The sequence below is a fragment of the Toxotes jaculatrix genome, chromosome 16 (genome assembly GCF_017976425.1).
Source record: "Toxotes jaculatrix isolate fToxJac2 chromosome 16, fToxJac2.pri, whole genome shotgun sequence".
Taxonomy (NCBI): Eukaryota; Metazoa; Chordata; class Actinopteri; family Toxotidae; genus Toxotes; species Toxotes jaculatrix.
The window spans coordinates 5,988,551-6,007,560 of NC_054409.1; the positions used below are offsets into that span (position 1 = coordinate 5,988,551).

General features: G+C 40.8%; 1 protein-coding gene across 1 annotated transcript in view; it reads left to right on the top strand.

Annotated features, from left to right (window-relative positions):
* Positions 1 to 14,045: 14,045 nt before the first annotated feature.
* dcc (DCC netrin 1 receptor) overlaps positions 14,046 to 19,010 on the top strand; it is a 154,461-nt gene continuing 149,496 nt past the window's right edge. The window contains exon 1 of the mRNA XM_041059116.1: positions 14,046 to 14,121. Within this exon, the coding sequence (XP_040915050.1) occupies positions 14,094 to 14,121 (28 nt within the window). The 5' untranslated portion in view covers positions 14,046 to 14,093. The remainder of the gene's footprint in view (positions 14,122 to 19,010) is intronic.

Sequence of the window (19,010 nt, forward strand, 5' to 3'; positions counted from 1 at the left end):
TACACTTCTGATGATTATTTGCTGCAGTGGGATAGTTTATGTGGGGTTTAGTCAAAATAAACTTCAGTTTGTGCTCGCAGTAATGAAGGAACATGTAAATCAGACCAAAATTTGACTCACTGATTTGCTCCTAATGGTTTTTGGACAATGGTGCTCTGTGGAATAAGCACAGAGGAATAAGACATGTCAGGCTTGCTCATTTGGGTCCGCCCATGGGATTTGTTCACTGTAAGAGAAATACAGAATATTACCAGACTTGTGCTTTAACACACAAACGTTACTACTTTTTCTTAAATAAAGCATCTGAATACTTCTCTCAACATTGAGACCAGCATGTTGCTGCTGTTCTCTCTCTGTTTCCCTTTGAATACAGATTTCTTTTACCATACCACCTGTCATTATCTCTGACATTTTCACGACTGTCTCAGGAGGCTTCCTTTAATAGTTTTACAGTGAATGCTTTTTTCTTCTGGAATACCCACTGAGATGAGTCTGTTTGATTGTTTGATGCTGTGTGGAGGTGCACTTTACCTTGTTGTGTGAACGGTAGAGATTCAGCGTTCTTAGCTACAGGTGTGTTCAGGTTTATTTAAGTATTTGCTTTTTTGCCACTAAATAGTGAAATTGTGTTTGTCCCAGTTTGCTAAAGGACTGCACTGAGCATTTGCACGGATAAAATGGAAGATAAGCGATACTGGAAATTGCTTGTTTGGACAACATGGATTTTAAAGTGTTCCCATTTAGGGGTAAAAAGAAAATATAGGAGGAGGGAAATTTATACAGATTACCTCTGCAGTTTGGTGAGTCGTCATGAAATTGCATCAGAAATTTACTGACTGGGAAAAGGAGATGTAAAATTAAGACTGAGCTCCTGTGAGCAAGTAGTTTCTGCGCCTAAACCTTAACAAACAACCGTTCCACAACCTTAACAGCATTTACTATTGTTACCATGACAACAAAGGTCCAGTATGTGTGCTCCTGGTACTTTTCTTAGGTATCAGAGAGAAGGGACAAGCAGCCTATGTGGTTGTTTAGGTTGGAGGAGTTGTTGGTAAAATCTGTGAGACTGTTATCAGACAGAGGGAGATACATTCGTAATGTCTCAATACATCAGAGTCTGGTTTCACAAAGACAGACTTAGTCAGACTCATCTCAGACTAATCTGATCTGAGATCCTCTTTTTTTGTGTGTCATTTGGTGCCACTGGTCAGCAGGTATCACTGACTGTTACCATGGAAATGTGGCTTTAGGCTTAAAATAAGTCATAAGTCTTTACTTTTGTGAAACTGTCTAACTTGTATTAGATGGATCTAAGATCAAACTTAAGACTGGCCTAACGCTATGGACCAGTCTGAAAACTGGCCCCAGAAGACAGGGCAGAAAGAAGTAATACTGCAGCGAGTTAACTGCTGCATTATGAAGTTACTTGACAGTTTTGTTCTTTTTTTTTGTTTTTTTTTGTGTGTGTGTGTGTGTGTGTGTGTGTGTGTGTGTGTGTGTGTGTGTGTGTGTGTGTGTGTGTGTTTTTTATTGAACATGTCTGAATAATGACAGGGAGCTGTGTTTTTGATTGTCTGTTACTTCCTGAAGCAGTAAGTCCTGTCCTGATTTATCTCATTGCCTCTCATCGCTGTCAGTGTCCTGTCAATCCACATTTTCTTCTTCGCTGCTTTTAAAAACAGAAATTATCCAAAGATCAAACTGATTCAAACATTCACAGCCTGGATTCTTCACTGTCAGATGATTGTTAAACTTTTACCTTGTGTTCAGTTTCTATGACATGTTAAAACGATCTGTTGTTACTATTGCATGTGTTGTTCGACATCTTTTCACCTTCAGCTGCTTTAAATAATCATCTGTGCTGCAGCGGAGATCAAAGTTGTTGATTCGTGTTGATTGTCAGTACTTGCTACAGTTGTACAGCTTTGTTTCAGTATTAGCTCCATGTAAAAATAGACTTTCTAAAACAGTTTGACAGATTAAAACGGCTTCATGCATGAAAAGAACAAAAACTGTTTCTTTATCTCAGCTGCAGTTTGCAGATGAGGAGTTTAACCTGAAGATACCTTAAATAAATCATATCATAACAGAATGATTTCAAATGTAATTGCTCCTCACTCGTGGTGTAGCCCTACGTATGGCAATGCTGGACAGTTTTTAACTCCATCACTTTGCTCCAGACTAAAATGTCTCAACAGCTATTGGATGGATTGCCGTGAAAACAGGCATTTGTGCTCTCCACAGGATAAACCATAGGATTAAATATTTTTTCAGTGCCTGCATGAGGTTGACATTTTTGATAATATCTCAATATTAACTTGACACAGTATATTGACTACATCTCCCGAGTGGGCTGAGAATTCCTAGAATAAAGTCTAACAATTTGACTCCCGCACAGTTTCACCGATCTTCACAGATCTTCTACAGTGGCTGTATTTGCTCGGCCTTGTTGGAAAACACATTGTGCTGCTGATTAACCCAAAGAGTTGGCTCCAAACCCCCTGAACTCTCAGTTTCACCTCACATTTCCCCTGAGCTGATGTCAGAAAACAGGAATTTAAACTGTGATGTTTTTCAATGCAAATTCAAAGGTCTTTTGGAGGCTGATGAAATTCTTTGAATGTAGAGGTTTTTATGTTGAGCTTTTATGTTTCCTTTGTGTGTGTGTTGTGGAACATCAGTGCTGTTATATCAGAGCTGCATCATAGGCAAGAAGCAAGAACAGCTGTCAGAAAGACAAAGCACTGATGACGACTATAATGGCTGAGGCTGTCAGACTGAAGACCGACGGAACGTCAGAGGGTTTGGGTGTTTATGCTGAAAGCGGTCGACCGTCCTACTCTTCAGTCAGACCTCGTCATTAACAATCTGACAGCGCCGTTCTTACGTGTTATTGGACGCAACAACAGGTAGAGTCAAGCTGGGAGCTGGTTAACCTCCTGCTGCTGTGAGGTTTTCACTTTAGTCTACAAATACTGGAACCTAAGAAGAAACATGGAACATGTGCTGCTGAGACAGAGAAAGCCCACGAGGGATTTTAAAAACACATTTAAGTAAACTGAAGTTGACAAGTGGACCAGAAGGAAGTGGTTCACATATTTACATCTCAGCGGTATCTGAAGGAGGCTTGTGTCTGATCAGTGAAGTGACAGTGATTTTTGTTGGCGTTATTATTCTGAGACAGTGAGTGCTGAGAGGTTGGACTCAACGAGGCTGAATAGTATTCACCACTCTGAACCTGCAGAGGGATGTTGGAGAACAGTCACACAGTCCAGGTTTTATTTGGCACTTTTATCAAAACCCATCAGAGGAAGTGTTTGGATCTGTGTTTGTTAATATACTGATGGAGCAGTGTGTTAGCAGCATTTCACTGTTGGATCTGGGTGAGATGATTCTAATTAATTTGGTCCAGTAGCTCCCTACCTAGGGTTTAGGCCCCTCGAAAGGGTCCAAAGATATATCTTAGGGGTCGTGAGAGGATTAATGGGCAGGAAAAAAGAAAATTTTGAATTTATCCATTTTATAATGGATAAATTTAGCACTTTGAGTCTCAAACACTCATTAAAATGTTGTTTTTTTTAATCTGCTCTAATCAGTATGTTTTTATATGATGTGGAAGGTGTTGATCAAAGTGGGAAAAAAAACCCCCAAAGAGAATTATCCTGAATTTAACCTGAATCTGAAGTTTTGAGCCTCTTTTAGCTCATTGTTTTGTTTTACAGCAGCAGTCTTGATGTTTTGATTCTCATTGATCTTATCAGCATTGTTTCCTGCTATTTTGAGGGAAAAAGCTCTAATAAACCCATTGTACATGACCTGCCCAGCACTACACAGTTAGAGACTGGAAGGAAGACTTTAATGTCTTTCTCTTCTGAAGGCAAAAAAGAAAAGAAAAAGAAAAACGTGAGCTCTGATTTAGAGGTGAATGTAGTACTGTGTACGTTCGAGGTAACATCTGGGCGAGTATTTGTACAATCAGGTAAATAACCTGTAGACAGGACAGTGAAATAGCAGGATAATATCTACAGAAAAGACCTTGAGATCCTTCTTCATCATGAAATGACAGAACTTTAATTACCCAGAATTCATTGCACTCTGTGCCGCGTGCCTCCTCTTCCTCCTCTAAGTAACAGACAACAAACACCAACATCACAGAGTTGTTTACATGTTTGCTTCCTCCTCTGAATCACTATGTCCTTGTCATGTCGTTCCTACATCTATTGTTGGAAATGGATACTGTGCGTGCATGCGTGTGTGTGTGTGTGTGTGTGTGTGTGTGTGTGTGTGTGTGTGTGTGAGAGAGAGAGAGAGAGAGAGAGAGAGAGAGAGAGAGAGAGAGAGAGAGAGAGAGAGACTTTTCCCTGGGTTCGGAGGCAGGAATGACTGTACCGTGGTTGTGTTGCAGTAGTTTGATGTGTTTTCAGACGCGGAGCTGGTGAATCTCTGATGTCAGTGTATATACTGGAAACATGTTTACTATTTACATTTTAACAACCTACCTTCTGTTGCGACCCAGTTTCCTGCAGCCTGGGTGTGAGTGTTAAGTGGCTGTGCACATCAGTGTGGATTGTTTCACAAATCACATATTTACTATCATAAAATCTTGGTCCACTTTTTTTTTTTTCTTATTTTTTTCTTCTTATACCAGAAACAAACTGCACCACAGACATTTTGGAAGCGACCCTGTATTCCAGGTGGTCTCGGTCTTGGTGGAGTTTGGTTCAGAGCTTTCACACCAGCCCAAACAAACTGAACCAGCTGAACACTCCCAGCACCCAAAGTCTTAGTCATTCACTCCGGTAAACGCTCCTGTGTAATCAGCTGTTCTGTTTCCCCTCATTATTCAGCTTGGCATTGTGTTAATTGTCTGTTTGGTAGGGGGGGGCGTGGTAATTTGCTCTAGCCAATCAGCAGTGTTTCACTGTCAATATCATCACTGTTGTGTTGTGATTTTTCCTCTGTTGTGTCATATCAAAACCTAAACACTGAGGTTGGTGTCAGTGTCGCTGTTGTGTTGTTTCCAGTGTTGAACTGTTGACTCAGTGACTGTGCGCTCAGCACTGACAGGTTGGTGGTGTTACTGTCCCATCTGTTCGGCCCCGGGGCCCCATCCGCCGTGCAGGTCACCTCTGCATTAATCTGACTAATTAGCCTAATGAGCCTGTTTCTTGGTGGGCCGACAAACGAGTGCGACCTGAACACACAGGAACCAGGCGGCTTCACTTCGCAGGAACAGAAAAGACAGATTTCCTGGCAGCTTCTGACCTACATACAGCTCAAACACACACACACGCTCTGCTTATTTACAGTGTGAGACAGCATGAACACACGCAGACACATGGAACAAATGTAATGATACACTGACTTTTATGTCGAATGAAGGCTGTGGTTGATATAATCCATCACACTCACTCACATCTAAACACACACTTACAGAAATAACTTGCTCTATATTACTGAGGCATGTCAGAGCAGGAAATCAGTCCTGACTGGTCCAAAACACTGAGTGATGCACATTTGGTTTGACTATTAAAATGTGAAGAAAAGGCCTTTTATCTGCTTGCTTAACCTGGAAACACCATCCTGTCAGGAGTTCTCAGCTTAGGCCTTGTAGGATTTAAATGATCAACCACATTCTTTAACAGGGGCTCCTAAAGTGACAGGCTCACATACATGCTTTTTGTGTTTTATTCCTGATGAGCACCAGGAAGCATATCAAGGGAAAATCTGATAAACTCTGATAAAACTATTTTCCAGATCTGACAAATCAACATTAAGCTTCTTTTATAAGCATGTATGGCAGCAGGTGCAGATATATTTGCCTTTCTTAGAAACAATCAATAAGAATATAGAAGACAACCAGTCATATACATACACATACTGTACATATTAGCCTGTGGGATCACACATAGATGGGTTGGGTACAGGGTGATGTGGCTCTGGGCCAATCACATATCCAAACTGGCACTGAGTCAAGAGTTTTGTCCAAAAATGGACATGGGTGACACCATGTCCAAGTTTCAGGTTGGACGATAAAACATCAGGCACTCAAATTTAACAGTACTAAAAACTCCAATTAAGATAAGAACGTTAAAAGTTAGAAAGTTTTAAAAAATGAAGAAAAAAATTGGCTTTTGGCTGCAGATCAGCATTCACATGTTTGAGTTTGAACAGGTTTTTATGATACCTCAGAGGATCCAAGGATTGAACCACCATCCCAAGGTGCTAAAAACAGAGATAATTAGTAAATGGTAATTTATCATGCAGTTTACAATACAAGAAAAGTAACACAGCAGTGAGATACATCATAAAAACACACAAAGGATATTTAAGAACCCACAAAACACCACTGTAAGCATTCAGTGTTCATAGAGTGCTTTGACGAGCTGGTGTGATTGTACAGACAGACTCCAGGACTTCATTATTTAAGTCAGTAATACTGAGTGTTAAATGCTGAGTGTTAGACTGTGCTACGCCAATCAGTCCCTGTCAGGCCCTTCCAGTTCCCTTCCTCTGAATCTGGTTGGCTGAATGAACACACCTGTACTCAGTCACTGTGATTTACTTTTTTTTTTTTCCCCTGTTCTTCCTCCTCCTCCTGACAAACTCACCCACTAATTTACTGTAGTTTAAATCACATTATTTCCATTTTAGCTGAACACAGAGTCCTTGTTCCAGAGGTCACATTCCTTCATCATGATTATCATCGGGAGTGTTATCATCAGTGGTTACACGGGGACATCATCAGTACATTATTATCATTGCAGTCTCCAGAGACCTTTAACATCCTGCAGACTCAACTGATTGCACATCCTGTGTAACCTTGTTCACGTGGGCATAGCTCAATCACAGCTATCTGGTTAGCAGCGAACAGCTAATAGAAGTAAGTGTTGGAAAACAGCGCGTTAGCTGTAATTACTGAATGATTTTATTCATCCTGGCTTTTGTTGCCCGTGTGGTTTACAGTATGAAAGAGGATCCTACAGATACTGTGTGTTTTTTTTTTTTCTCTGTGTGGATGTGCAGCAGCTTATTCACGGTGGGACGGAGCAGATATATGGGCTGTGGTGTGTTAACGGCCTCCTTCAGGGCTGCTGGGCTCTTTTGTTACTGAACAGTGAATTTACTGTCCCTCTTCTTCACTTTCTCATCATTTATAACCACGTTCACACTCCACACTCGGGAGCTTCAACCTGATCGGTTGTAAAAGTCTGGCTGCTTTTATTTTATATCTTTATACATCACATTGGCTCAAACGTAAAGTTACCCTGATTATAAGACAACCATCCTTTTCCATCATGTGGAAAAAGATAAGAAACAGTTCATTAGACTTGGTCCTGCTGGGAAAGTTTTCCCAGGATTCTATTAAACCCAGAAAGTCTAGTCTTCATCCTGGCAGCTTTTTCTGCTGTGTGAGCTGTTATTACGCTTGTACCTTATAAACCACTCTGGCTGTGGGTTTGACAAAGTTGTTTATGTAAGTGTTTCTTATGTTACAAGGGATAAATCGAGAATGTCCTCCAAAGAAAAACAGTCAGACCAGCAAAAGCAAACAGTCTTATGATTCTTTTAACCATGACTGTCATTATTATACTACTGGTGTCGAAGGTCGCCCTAATCAAAGTACTTATTTTAATCCAAACCAAGTAATGTTTGTTCCTAAATCCAACCAGTCCTTAGCTACAGCATTGTCACATTATAAAATGGATTTATTCTCCAACAGTGCGTTTTCAAAGGCACAGACAAGGAGCAACATCAGATCAGAAACCACTTGTGTTGTTCCGAAGGTCGTGGACACACTAAGTATTTTGTTGTTTAATTTTGCAGACTTGTTGGATGCATTTCAGTCACAGTTTATATTTGAAAATTACGTTTTTTCCATTGTTTCCTAAAAGTTGTATATATGAAATACCAAAGAGTATTGTTAAATATTCTGCGTTCTGTGCTCTGGCATTGTTTTTCAGGCAGTCCTAGAAACAGAAAGCTGAGGAACATCCTACGTCTCACTTGTTGTTTAGGTTTGGACTAGTGAAACACTTGGTTTGGGTTAAGATAAGACAACACACACTTCCTGTTTTGTGCTTCAGGTCAGAGGTGACTTGGTTTAGTTGTTGTGAGTGGACATCGTACAGAAACAAGTCAAATATGCTGTCAGTGAATGATTTACAGATCCATTCATTAAATGTGTGGACACATCTGCTGACACACACACACACACACACACACTCTCTCTCTCTCTCTCTCTCTCTCTCTCTCTCTCTCTCTCTCTCTCTCTCTCTTTCTCTCTCTCTCTTTCTCTCTCTTTCTCCGGGGACAGGATAAAGCTTGAAAGATGATCTCGCATATATAAAACTCCAGAGAGAATCAGATGAAGTGTGTGTGTGTGTGTGTGAGAGAGAGAGAGAGATTGTTAGATAGTGAGGCCTTCATATTGCTGACAGCTACTGCTCAGCCTACCCATAATACCCTGCAGGACTGTGGCCAGCGTTGGCGTGTTGACCCCTGAACATATGCTGCAGGGTGTGTGTGTGTGTGTGTGTGTGTGTGTGTGTGTGTGTGTGTATATATATAAATATTCACTCTGCTGAGGTGGGTGGGGAAAGAAGAAGAAGCAGAAGCAGAGATGGACTGAAGTGGACTGGTCTGAGTTAAACTGGACTCGACTGACTGAAACTCGTCCAAACCCATCAAACACAGCCTCTGATTGGTCCGTTCAGCTGCAGGACAGACAGTGCAAGTGCAGGCTGTAACTTTATTTCTGAAACTTCATACTTTAGCTCAACTATTATGTTTTATTATTTATTCTTTATATTTCTTTATTATTATCTAATGTATTTATTTCAATATAAAGATGAAGTAGTATTTATTAGTTTTACTGTATATATTAAAGAAAAGATATAAGTAGTAAAAATAAATAAAAATTAAATGTGCAGCAAGAATTTATATTAATACAATGCTTTGAAATAAAACTCATGAGAATAGAAAACAGAAATAAGAATTTATTTCAAAAAGAAATTATTGAGTAGAGTGAAAGAATAAAGGACAGAAAGAGGGAAGGAAGGAAGGAAAAATGGATGAAGGAACCATGGAGGGAAGAGAGGTGGAAGGAAAAGAGGCAAAAAGAGGGAGGGGAAGACAGAGGGAAAGAAAAGATGGAAAAAAAAATGCACGTAAAGGGGGAGGATGAAGGGAAAGAAGGAAACGAGGTGGGGAAGGAGGAAGGAGGAAAGGAGGGAATATCCATCCATCATCCCCATGGCAATGCCCCTCCTCCATCTTCACGCTCCACTGAGTCTGATTGACAGCCACCAACCCCCGAAACACACACGCACACACACACACACACACACACACACACACACACATACTGCTGTGACTAAACATCTACGCTAAATATAAACCACGAGCCTCTGGGTGTTTGTTGAGGGCGTGTGTTGATTATTTATGTGCACGAGTGTGCGTGTTTGTGTTGTACCCGGAGAAACGATTTCAAATCTCGCTGCAGGTTCATTTCTTTAAAACATCATCTCTTCGCTGACGCTCCGTGATTAAATCAGTGTGATCAGACAGATTTTAATGAGTAGTGAGAGCATGAGGATCCATGAGGATCCTGGTATTAAAGATAAAAGAAGACACTCCCACACCATCGCTCCGAACGTCTGAGAGTCTGGATGCTTCCACAAATGATTCTAATGTGCCCAGCGGTTTCTGACTTAATAACATGTTCCAGCTTTCAGCCAAGTTCAAACTGAAGCCCCACCACTTCTCCTAGCTGCCTCTGTAACTCTGCAATTTAATGCATCGTCTGTCAACCCGTCACAGATATGTAATCATCAACAAAATAATGGCTTCAGAAATCTGACGGCTGCTCACTGTAGGCTCTGCTGGAGACGGTGAATCAGGGTCAGGGGACTAATTTAAGACAGACTCGCTGTCAACGCCTCGTGGAGAGTTTCAGTGCTTGAATGCTAATAATATAATCATTTTTATCTTTGTTAAAATGAAGAAGTAGTCATGGTACAGTAACTGAGCTGTGGTGATTTGAGGCATGAATGTGATAAAAGTCAAGTCAGAACTTGAAAAAGTGGCTCGTGTGGCCACAAACCCTACTGCCAGACAGTTTTTCAAAAATCCAGCTTAAATTCAAAGCCAATTTTTTTTTAAATTTGAAATCTTTCTTTCTACAATATCTTTACATGGTAGCTACATAACCTTTCTGATGCTCTGACTCTTTTCCTGCCCCATAGACACCACTGCACTACTTGCTAAGTCCCATTAACATCAAGTTTCCACATCTAACTTGACATGTAACATTAACTCAAATCTCTGGATTATTATTTTCGCACGCTGCACATTTGCACATTCACTTTCCATACTCTTCATTTTAAACGCTCTACGTCTTTTTGCATTTTAAATTTATGTGTATTTGACATATTTTTGCCGTAAATTTCTGTTTTACATTTTTGATGCTTAACTCTTGCAGTGTTTGTTGTTGTGCACCGCAGCATGTGAAAGCCCACGTGGCAGTCAGCCTGTTTCTGATTGTGTTAGCGTTAATAAAAAAGGTGAAAATTAATTGCAGGTCTGTGCCTGGTAGCTAACTCTGCTCTCATCTGCATGAAAGTGTGAATCGCTACACGTCCATAAACCACTATGACCTCCACACAGTTCAGACTCCGCTCTGTAATATTAAACATTGGCATGGGAAGTGCATTGTCAGGTGCAGAGATGTCCTATAAAGGTCTAGATGTAATAGTGGATTGTGTACTCGTGGTTCAGATGGGCTCTGAAAGCAGTCAGTTCTCCAGCAGACAAGTTTCCAGTTGTTTTATAGACACCTTTGTGTTTTACAGTAGATTGAAAACATGTTTGCAGCTCGGTGTGGCATCAGATCCTGTGTGTCTGTATATTAACTGTAACTGCTGCCAACATTGGATCTGTATTTTCTGTGTACATTAGCATTTTCAGGAGCAGCAGTGTCCACAATCGATCTCTTCTAATGTTCCAGTTTTAGACATGAATGTGGACACCTCTCAGGCCTCTCAGCCCTTTCTCTCAGCTCTCCCCTCCAAGTGTCTCAGCCATCAGGCTGCTGACTCTGGGCTTTTGTTAAATAAAGTTGTGTTGAGGGTTGGATTTTAAGCCATTTGTGTTGGTACAAATGTCAGTGCGTGATTCTGAATCCGGTTTCTATGCGTCTGGAATAGAACCTGTAAGTTTTGCCTTCATTTCATTTCTCTCTTTAACATCAAAGGGTCACAGTGCCTGTGCAGGGATTGGTCCTTATGAATGTGACACGGAGGAGCTTCTGTGGTGCAGGTGGGTGGTGCTTTGAACATAGAAGAGAACATGGCGGATCAGGCTGGATGCTGATCTGAGGTCTGATTTTCTGTCATCAACATGTTCAGCTCCTCGTTAGCAGAGTCTGAGGTCTGGTCTCCTCCAGACGCTGCGTTACGCCTCATCTGTTTCTTTTTTTTTTTTCTTGACCTCTTTCTTCACCCCAAGTCAACATGCTGTTGACCTTTGACCTCGAATTGCACCCCTTTAATTTCCTTTCTACACACAGACATACACACTCAGGCTTTGTTTGGGAGTGACACTCTTGACCTGTGTCTGCCAGTTGCTCCCTGTTTGTTTCCTGCTTTAATACACAACCGCACACACAGACACACGCATGCAGGGCTATTGTGTGTGAGGAGGAGGAGGGTCTGAAGGCGATGACTGATGATGGCGAAGAAAGAGGCTCCCTCTGTCTGTTAACACCCATAAACTACCAATCTGTCAGGTTTACACCGTGTGTGTGTGTGTGTGTGTGTGTGTGTGTGTGTGTGTGTGTGTGTGTGTGTGTGTGTGTGTGTGTGTGTGTGTGTGTGTGAGAGACATATTTGCTGGCCGCTGCTCTGTCTCGAGGGACGGCAGTTGGAAAGCCTGTGGCTTCTGTCTTGATTGGTCATGGATGCCACACACACACACACACACACACTCACACGGGGCGTGCTGTGTGTTGTGAAGGCGATGCAGTGTCCTCGCAGCAGCAGATGTGTCTGAGCGTTGATGAGTCTTCAGCGTCTGTCAGCAGCAACAAAAGCCCTCGTTTACAGTCAAATAAACAATCTGATAAATAAAGAATAATCATTCAAAACACATCAGCTGATTGCGTTGAAGCGCACAGACTCTCAGTTCAGTCTGGAGGACTCACAAAGACGCAGGATGGCAGTATGTGATGAGCACTTATGGAGAGCTGAAGCTATAACACATTTTAGAAAAGCTCGACTCATTAAAATAGTAACATACTAATTGTACTGCAGCTGCTGCTACTGCTAATGAACTGCTAATATTAGTGGAGAAGAAGAAGAAGATGGAGAAAAAGAAGAAGAAGAAGAAGGGGAAGAAGGCCTAGAGGCAGGAAATAGAAAATCTGTGTGACTCATAATCAAGTCAAGGTTAAAATGATTTATGTTAAATGGATGAGAAATCATCAAGTAAAAGCATTAAGGGTACACTGTAAAACACATATGTTCACACATGATCATGAACACGAGCAGAAATCTGATCGGTGTCACACTGACCCTCACAGCCATGGAAGTTTAATTTAATAAAAAAAAAAAAAAAAAAAAGGTCAAATCAAAGCAGCAGAGAAATCCTGACTTTGAGTTCTCAAGCACCAAAAATACAAAAACACTACACGGACCATAATGCACCTTGATTTCTCTATTCTTTCTGTTGATATAAGAAGTGGGAGGCAATTGCAAATTAGGGGTCTGATCCGATCTAGTTTAGCTTTAGCTTTTTTAGTTTAGCCTTTAAAATATAACACACATCAACACACACATATACACACACACACACTGACTGTATTTGCCAAGATTTGACAGTAAATGTGATAAGGTGTCAGTCAATAGAAATCCTCATCTGTCTGCACAACCCCGATCCTGTCACACACACACACACAGACACACATATGCGGGTGCAGACAGTATCAGAGGGGTCTCAGTGTTTATACTTTTAGATCAGGAGGATGACAAGAGAGGATTCCCCTGAGAGAGAGGCTGAGAGATGGTGGAAGGAAGGATTGATTCGGGGGATGTGGCAAGGAAAGGAAGAAAGAGAGAGAGGGAGAGATGGGAGTCGAGGACGAGAGTAAGAGGAGAACTGTATGGTGTTTGACTTGAAATTGTGCGATTGTGCAGTGTGGTGAATTTCGCATGGCTGTGTGTGCCGTACAGTTTGCTATGACCTGCATTATGAATTCAGCATAATGTACATTTTCACCACTCTGCTGCTCTCTGGGTATCTTTTTAATGCAAATACTAGTTTTGTTCACTGATCTTGTCCTTTTGCAGCTTTTATTTATTCATTTATTATTTATTTATTTATGCCAGTGATGGGAAACGAGCCCTGCGGTTGTTTCATATTAAAAGCCTTTCCTATACCCTTTATGGTTTAAATGGTTGAGACAGCAGCACTGTCCTAAAACTCTCTAATGCACTTTCTCTTTTTTTACACTTTCAATTCCCCTTTTCCAGTTAATCGCCTTCTTAGTGTTATTGTGCTTATGCATTACTTTATTCATTTGATCCTTTTCTCAGTGATTTCCTATACAACTATGTTTTTTTTTAAACTATTATTCAATATATATTTCAGAGTCATTGTTACAGTTTATATATTTCTTCAGTAAATGATATTAATTTGTAAAGTTCCAATTATATTGTTTAGAGTCTGGTTTGGAGATGGTGGACTGATCATGTGGTCACAGCCACACCCATAGGTGGGACTAAGACTGTTAATTCAAGGACACACACCTGAGTCTGTTTGTTTCCTCTGTCTTTGACAAAGAGCTGGTTTGGGTTTGAAATGCTGCACTTTATCAAATGTAATAGAAAAAAGACATTTTAAAGGGAGCACCAACATTGAGAGGAGGCAGAAATTAGAACTGGGGAATATGGCTTTTCAGGTGCTGGAAGGCTTTTAATGTGAAACATCTAAGCAGGAAGAGTGGAGTGTCATTGATGGGCGCTTAACCGGAATCAAAGTTTGGTCAACTGAAAGCAACTGGGATTAATTTGAGGATAAAAACATGTGTTTAATCTATGAAGAGGAACAGAGAGCGGCAGAGTGGTGAGTATCACTTAAACCTGTTCTTGTACTGATGGAGTTCATGTTGTCTGAATCCACATCAGACTGAATTTATCAAGACAACAGGTAAACATGGAGGAAGTAGTGCATTGACAGCAAATGAAAACAGGGAGGCTTCAGGCCAAGATACTATACGATTAAATATATTTATAAAACCAGGCACATATAATGAAGACCTGGACCTGATTCTCTGGACATTGTTTGGAGTTTCCTCTTCACACACGTAGCACAGAGCAGGAAACTGTCCCTGTGAGATGTGTGCACACCTGCTGGAAATACTGCGTTTGGTTTAGGTGAGGGGTGGCACCTGGATAGAGCATGCAGGAAGCAGGAAGTGATGCAAAAAGTATGATGCGGAAATTGCTCAGTTTTGTTTGCATTCCTTGCTGTTCTTTGAATTTGTGAGACGGTTTTGGCATGAGCCCGAATCAACAGAAGTTCCCATATCTCGTCATTTCTGCAGTTTTGATAATTTTGTTGGCATCCTTCTTCAAATGTTTGCGCCAGTCGCATAATAGAAACGTCATCAACATGCCCACCGGCTTGATGCGAATGTTCTGGACATTACACAGACTGTGTACCGGGGAGCAGGGGCAGGCTAAAACCCATTTTATTGTCCAGTTCAACTAATTCAGACTCTTGCGTTCATGCATGCAGCTTCTCCGGGTAATGGGTCTGGAAGAGTTCAGGGTTGCAGTGCATGTGTGAAGGCAACTTAGGTTAAACATCCCTCCAAGGACAATATTCAATCACTTCACAGGTTTTCCCTCATGAATTGCACAGAGTAATCACAGAGTAAAGTTCAGTGTCAGTGCATTTAAATGTATAAAATGTAATGTCGAAAAAAAAAGAAAAGATGAAAAACCCAGAGACTGCTTTTCTTTTCTCCATCTGAAGCCTGGAGAGAGGCACACACACTCACAGACACACACACACGTCGTCGTTCTGACAGAACTGAGCTTTTACTACTGACACAAAGAGAAGAAAGAACCTTCATTACACACTGGCTCTCCCTTTTTTTTTTTTTTTTTATCACCAATGGTGGTCTCCCTCACAAAGAGCAGTGATATGACTTACTGCAGTCAGTCAAATATAAAACCCTGCTGACGATGTGTGGAGTTTAAATCAAGTGCAGCTGTTTAGTGAAGGACGCCAACCTGCAGAGTTTATTTCTACAGCTGAGCTTTCTGCTTACCTCAGGCTTCACATCATTAAATACACACACTGGAACACAAACACACACATCTGTAGGAATACATATGCACACAGGCTTAAAAGTAAACACACACATATACCCAGCCCACACACTTTGCATTCACACACACTTCTTGTGATTATTATTAGTTTCTTTTTTTTACTCCAGTAAATGCTGAGCTCTTGGTTGTGTGGAGTGTTGATTTGTGTGTATTGGTGTTGGACATATATCATGTGAATCATGTCCATATGTTGATGGAACCACACTGTCTCACACTGCATTGAAAACAAATTCCTAACCTGGCTCCAGATCTCTGAGTCACCGCCCACATCTCCACATCTGTTTCTGCTTCTGCTGCTGTGCTCTTTGACAACTGTGTCTTCAACCGGAGGAAAGAAATAGACCAATCAGAGCTTAGTCGGCAGGATTAAGAATGGGGGACACCACAGCTGTAGTAATTATTGATGTGTTCACCTGGTTATCATTAAAAATGTCTTAGTCAGTTGACAATTTAGGTGACAATCACAAATTTATCCTGTTGTCATGTTTGAGTCTAAACATATTTCTCAATATACTTATTTACTTCTTTAGTATTTTGAGTTCAGTTCAATTTAAAACAACAACACACGCAATTAAAAGCTCAAAGCTACAGTGTTTAACCCTGTAACTATAATACAACTAATTAGCATTAGAAAGCAGTAGGTCTAACTGCTCACTGTCTTATAGAGGACAAGGGCCACACATCCTGGGATTATCCTTAAGCGCTTTCTTGAAAAACACCATTATAATTTTGGTGCAGTTGCAGAGAAACAGTGCATTCACACAGAGAGCAAGGTTACGAGAAGCTCTACGCTCGAGAACATGGTTTCAGCTCTCAGGCCTAAACAATCATCTCTTCTAATTAGCTGATTTCTACATATGTAAATAAAACCTTGGCTCCAAAATGCAAAACATCCACTTTGCCTTTATTTAAAGTAACAGCATCAGCCAGTCACCCTAACCTCCTCTTGTATAGGATGTCACACTTGGTGGAGTGGAAAAAAACCCACTACCAAATAACATAATCCAGGCAGCAATTATTTGTTCCAAAATAAGTTTGGCAAAGCAAATTAGGATATAAATATACATAGAGTGTAGAAATGCTCGTAAATGTTAAATTATCTATGCTGCAGGAACCCTGGGTGCCACTGTGTCTCTCTCTGTAGTACACATGTACAACCTCACTGCTCTGATTACACAAGCAGGTGACTGACTGTTTCTGTGAATGTGTTTAGTGTGAAGTGCTTTATTTGCTTCTATTTAGTGCTAAAACACTCAGCATCAATGAGGCGGGAGCTTTGCTCTGCTTCCACGGTAACCAGAGGTGCATGTGCCATGACGACTGTTGTCCTCAGAAACCAACAGTCATTTTACCATGAGAGAGAGAGAGAGAGAGAGAGAGAGAGAGAGAGAGAGAGAGAGAGAGAGAGAGAGGGAGAAATGAATTTACATTAATCATTTATGCAAGAGAGCCAGACAACAAGCACTCATTTACATTTTATTGCGTGTGTTTGTGTGTTTTGTGTTTGTTTGTGTGTGTGTGTATGTGTGTGTAAATAAGGTCAAATCTCAACATGTTACATTTATTCTAATTAAACCCAAACAGGTCAATGCATGCAAACAGTGAACTAGATGAAATCAATATACAAACAAACACTTACAGCACTTACACATATGGTAAATTCAGACACACACACACACACACACGCACGCACACACATACATACACAAAGCACTAGTTAGAAGGAGACTTAGATTCTTGATCAATATTATTGATCTGAGTTGGCCTTGTGATGCTGAAGGCCAACAGTGTGAGGTAACCAGGGTTACAGCTACACAATAGGCCAGAGGGGACTAGGGAAAAAAAGAGGAAGGAAGGGAAGTAGGAGGAAGGAAGGAGGACTGATCAGAATATGAAGCAAAGAAAGACAGAGGGAGAGGTGGAAGTCAGGAAGCACAGGAAGGATACACCTCCAGAACTCCAGATGATGAAAAGGTGGAGGAAGAAAAGAACAGTGGAGGGAAAGGGAGGAAGGGAAGGACACAGAGAGAAATGCGGTTCAGGATAATAAGAGGCAGGAAGGATGAGAGGAGAAATGAAGGAGAGAGGGAGGTATAATGCACTAGAGGAAATATGAGGACCTCCACAATAAATCACCTTAAATATTACACCTCTACAGTTGACAGTTATTAATATATCTCACTCTGGACCAAAATGTTGATCCAGCCAACTGACTAATTGACAATAACACACATGGGTCCTGCGGCGAGTGGATGATAAAGAAGACAATTAATTAGACAAAAAGTTTTAGAGCAAATCCAAGAATGATGTACAGCAGCATGATACTGAGTGTGGAAATTTTGCCATGAGCTCAAAATGAGGCAAATTCACTAATTTGAAGCAGATTTTAAACATGCAATAGGGAGCTGTTCTAGCAATTCTAGCTGTAGGCCTTATAGTTCTAGCTCTGTTCCTTCTTGCCCTCTAGTCATAAGGTTCTAGACCTCTAGGCATTGTCAGCCTAGCTCTAACTCTAGACCTTGTTCTGGTTCTTGCTGTGAGCCTTGTAGTTATTTTAGCTCTGTGTCATCAAGTCACTGTACCTGTAGACCTTGCATTTGTTCTTTAGGTCTTTAAGTCTATTAGTTCTCAAGGCCCTTTTGCCTTTTACCTCTTGGCTTGTTGTTGTTCAGGCTCCAGGCCATTTAAGTTTGATTTTAGCTTTTTATTTCCAGTATTCTCTTCAACCTGGCTGTGGGTCCTGTATTTGTTATACATCTATTTTTATTGTTCCAGCCTTCAGTTATGACAGTGTTGCAGCTTTAGGCCCTGTAGCTGTTACAGGTTTCAGCCCTCAAGTCATTGTAGTTCAAGGCCTTATAGTCATGCTACACTGACCTTTTTCCACCAGACTCTGGAGGTTTGTGGCAGTTTTCAGTTGGAGGCAGATTGGTAGACCATCACACTGAGCTGCACATTGGTGACCTTCCACCCCTGGAAATGGTTTCCAGCTGAAAGACATTTTCTCAACAACATGGAACCAATTTCTGTTTCTTCCTGCTTGGTTTTCTCAGCCAAACATCTTCCACAGAAACTCAACCTCAACTGTGATAGAAAAGCTTTTTAAAGAACCACACTGGTGGCTGGAGTTCATGAAATACAAATCTCTTATAGGCTTAGTTGTGATTACTGCCACTCATTTTCCAGAAAATAGCATAGATTTCTAGGCTACTTTAATTCCTTTACTTTAATTCCTTGACTTTAAATATGTAGCATGATTAGTATTTGACCTCAAAAGAGGAAAGAAACAATAAACAACATTTTTAGTAAACAAAAACCAGGAAATGAAAGATGATAGAGGAGGAAAGGAGAGAAGATTAAAGGAAAACTGAAGTCTTAGTGAGAAAGGAGGAATTAGTGGCTTTAAAATAAAAACCCAGAACATCATCACTCCTCCTCCCTCTCTCGCTGATATTTCTTTTCATCCTGATCTTTCCTTTCATCATGCAGCTTTTAGCTGCTGTTTTATTTCTCGACTCTGGGTTTTCAGGAAGTGAATCTGTGATCAAAGACCAATAGAATTGCTTTGACACCGTTTTCACTTCACACTGCAGATTTCATCCCTGATATGATGTC